At 30.6% G+C, this 3,129-nt stretch overlaps 1 protein-coding gene across 2 annotated transcripts in view; it reads left to right on the forward strand.

Moving 5' to 3' along the window:
* LOC106677918 (uncharacterized) overlaps nt 1–1,927 on the forward strand; it is a 15,013-nt gene extending 13,086 nt beyond the window's left edge. For both annotated transcript variants that reach the window (XR_010844054.1, XM_014416147.3), the window contains exon 6: nt 1,770–1,927. Coding sequence is in view for 1 of the 2 variants with exons in the window: in XM_014416147.3 (XP_014271633.1) it covers nt 1,770–1,919 (150 nt within the window). In the remaining variant the exon portion in view is untranslated. The remainder of the gene's footprint in view (nt 1–1,769) is intronic.
* Nucleotides 1,928–3,129: the final 1,202 nt, after the last annotated feature.

Below are 3,129 nucleotides of genomic sequence, written 5' to 3' on the forward strand. Positions count from 1 at the left end.
ATTGCATTATACAAACAGGGAGACAAATAGAGAAATACAAACTTATTATTTGAAGCGAGTAAACTTATTATTTAATAATCTTAGTAAATTAAAGACCAAATAAGTTGCATATAGAAGTATTAATCAGAAAAAGAAAAAAAAACTTTACTGATCATACGGCCGCCAGATTTTTGATAATGTTTAATCCTATTGGAACAGATTTCATATCTTAATAAAATTTTCGGTGAAATGATTAAGCAACGTTTCTACAATATAGAAATATTACTACACGTTGTATATCACGATTTATTCTTCTTTGAGTAATTGAGCCGGAATACTGAGGGTGGAGGAGGTAAGGATGGAATGCCCTCTTTCATCTCCAACAATAATTTGAAAATTCTAAAATCTTTTTTTAATTGAGATTTTTGATCCTATTCTAAACTATGAAAGGTTATTTTACTTAAAATATCAAAGAGGTTATTTTACTTAAAATATCAAAGAGGTTATTTTACTCAAAATATCAAAGAGGTTATTTTACTCAAAATATCAAAGAGGTTATTTTACTCAAAATATCTTATAATGAGGTAAATTTTCCAAGAATTTTTATTAGGAGAGGAAATTTCAGGAAAACTCTCCACCCGTAAGCTGGAAAAACTTGCTAAAATTCTAAACCTTCTCCTTCACTAATAAATTATTAAAACTTTCCTGTTATTGGCCAAGGAGCTAAAATATCAGTTCTTGTAGTTTCTAAACCAGATAAAGTTGAATATGAATGTACTTTACCTTACTCCCTTCAACCGCAGGTAACTTTTCAATTCTCCCTTTGGAGTACTTCATTGGACGATTATCTTATGTATTTCTATAGAGAGGGGGAGTGAAAATGATGGTCGATTGATTTACAATTAACACTAATTATCAGAGAATAAAATTGTTCTCCATGTATTAAAATGCTATGTATTTATCAATATAATTTTGTGAAGAATAGACAACTAATTTCCTACTAAGCTCAAACAAATAAATTAGAATTACATTATTTATATATGATGGAAGTACATGATGTATTCACAAAGTTTCAAGATTGTCTCAGAACCAAAAATGTACTTAATATTTTGGTACAGCGAAATTAGTCTTCAACTGTTTGGCATAAACTCTCAGGTGCCAGCATTTCTTCCGTTGCTGTTAGTCTCTCAGGAACTCTTAGCGATGAAGGCTTTGAGGAACCTTGCCGAAGCTGCCTGGACCGCTGGAATCGTGTCAAATCGGTTTATTTTTCAGGTCATTCTTAATTCGGTGATAAGAAACGAAGTTGCTGAGAGCTAAGTCGGGGCTGCGGAAGTATTGCCTCGTTGTAGTAAGCCAAAACTTGTTTTCCTGAGTTCAACGCCGAAGGACTGATCCAGAAGGAATTTGTTCCTGCCAGACAGACTGTTACAAATCAGTTTTTTGTTTGATGGATTGACTCCACAGGGCCCGCCCAGATATCTCGTATCTGATCAATGACGATTGGGGCTAATGCTTTGGTGAAGTCATCGGGAAAATACTGCCACAGCTCGACCTAGCTTCCAGCAAGTTCTGTTTGTTTCTTCAAATCATAGAGACCTGAATGAGAAGCGATTTGACACGATTCCAGCGTTCATTGCTAATGGAACGCTAGGAGCAGTTTATTGATATTCAAGAATCATATATTGGAGACTTTAAGCTACGAAAATGTTAGGTTCTGAGATCAATCTTGCTACTTTGTGAACGCACCATATATGTTTCAACTAAGAATAAATACATTTCTTTTTCAGACGGACTGTGGGATCCGAACTCGCTCAATAGGAAATAAACTAATGAGTCCAATATTAACTGAAAGAACTTACGAAGTTATTTATCTATTGATCATTATAATTCTCATACTAGTATTGATCAATTTCATGGGCAGAAGTAAAAAAAAATAAGACCTTAAGATCATGTCTTGTAATTTATGTTAGTTTGTATATAATATTTATATTTAGAAAGTAAATTAATAAGTCTCTATTACTTTTTTACACATTTTTAATTTTTTAAATGTTTAATTTCATTCAAGAATTGCTAATTGAAAGGTGATTCTCAAATAATAGGCATCGATTTTTAATAAAAAAATCATCATCAAAAATTTAAAAATAAAACATTGTGAATTTCCTTAGGATTGCTCCTTGCTAAAACCATTATGGAGCAAAACTTGAACGCAGAATTTAATAATAAAATACTAATTTGGATTATCGCACCTATTATCGTAGCACAAATAGTCAAATGAACTTTAGAAAGTCAATTAACGTTCAATTACTGTCCAATTATTAGTTTGAAGATCTCATTTCTTAAGGTAACGATACTTAGGAATATTAAAACATAAACAATTGTTTTTGAAATAATAGTACATGGGCTTTGTCAAGTCACAACAATAATTACCACACTCGTATATTCTAATCTGTTTTATTTTTCCTTTCTGGCTGATTTGTATCAAAGAAATAAGGGCGACCAACATCACATTTATAACTTTCAATGCTGGGACATTTTTCATAGTTCTGGAAGTCATTAAAATTTCTCTGTTTTATATGACCATAACAATATTTTTTTCTTGGTAATATTTTGAAATATTATAATCACTGCTAACTAAATAAAAAACAAAATTTTATTAGCTATTATTTAAAACCTGAATACAGTAAACACTTTTTTTTCCTGGGAGACGTTTGAAAATAAAATTAAGATATATTTGCAGGTGAAAATGTTGCACAATGGCAAGAACAATAGTAAAACATTGCTATATCATTAATCCTCCATTGCTATCAGAAATAAATGATTTTCGAGGCCATATTTTGACCAACGTGAATTTATTATGATCCTTAGAAACCATTTTATTTAACTGGGTCTTGAAAACTGTGTTAAGTAATCACTTAAATAGTTTTATAAAACATACTTTACTATGTATGAAGAGAAGATTGTTGGAAGTACGGCCAGAAAATAACACAAATAAGTTAAAAAACTTATTTAATAGTGCTAACGTTTCGGCCAGAATTTCTAGTCTTCATCAGGGCTAAGAACAAAAAAAAAACACATAACAATCAATGAATAAAAGAATATATAGAATAATTAAAGGAAATAATTGTACAGAATGAAAATTAATAAAAA

Source organism: Halyomorpha halys, unplaced genomic scaffold (assembly GCF_000696795.3).
Source record: "Halyomorpha halys isolate HHAL.00 unplaced genomic scaffold, Hhal_1.1 Scaffold8.1, whole genome shotgun sequence".
Classification (NCBI taxonomy): Eukaryota; Metazoa; Arthropoda; class Insecta; order Hemiptera; family Pentatomidae; genus Halyomorpha; species Halyomorpha halys.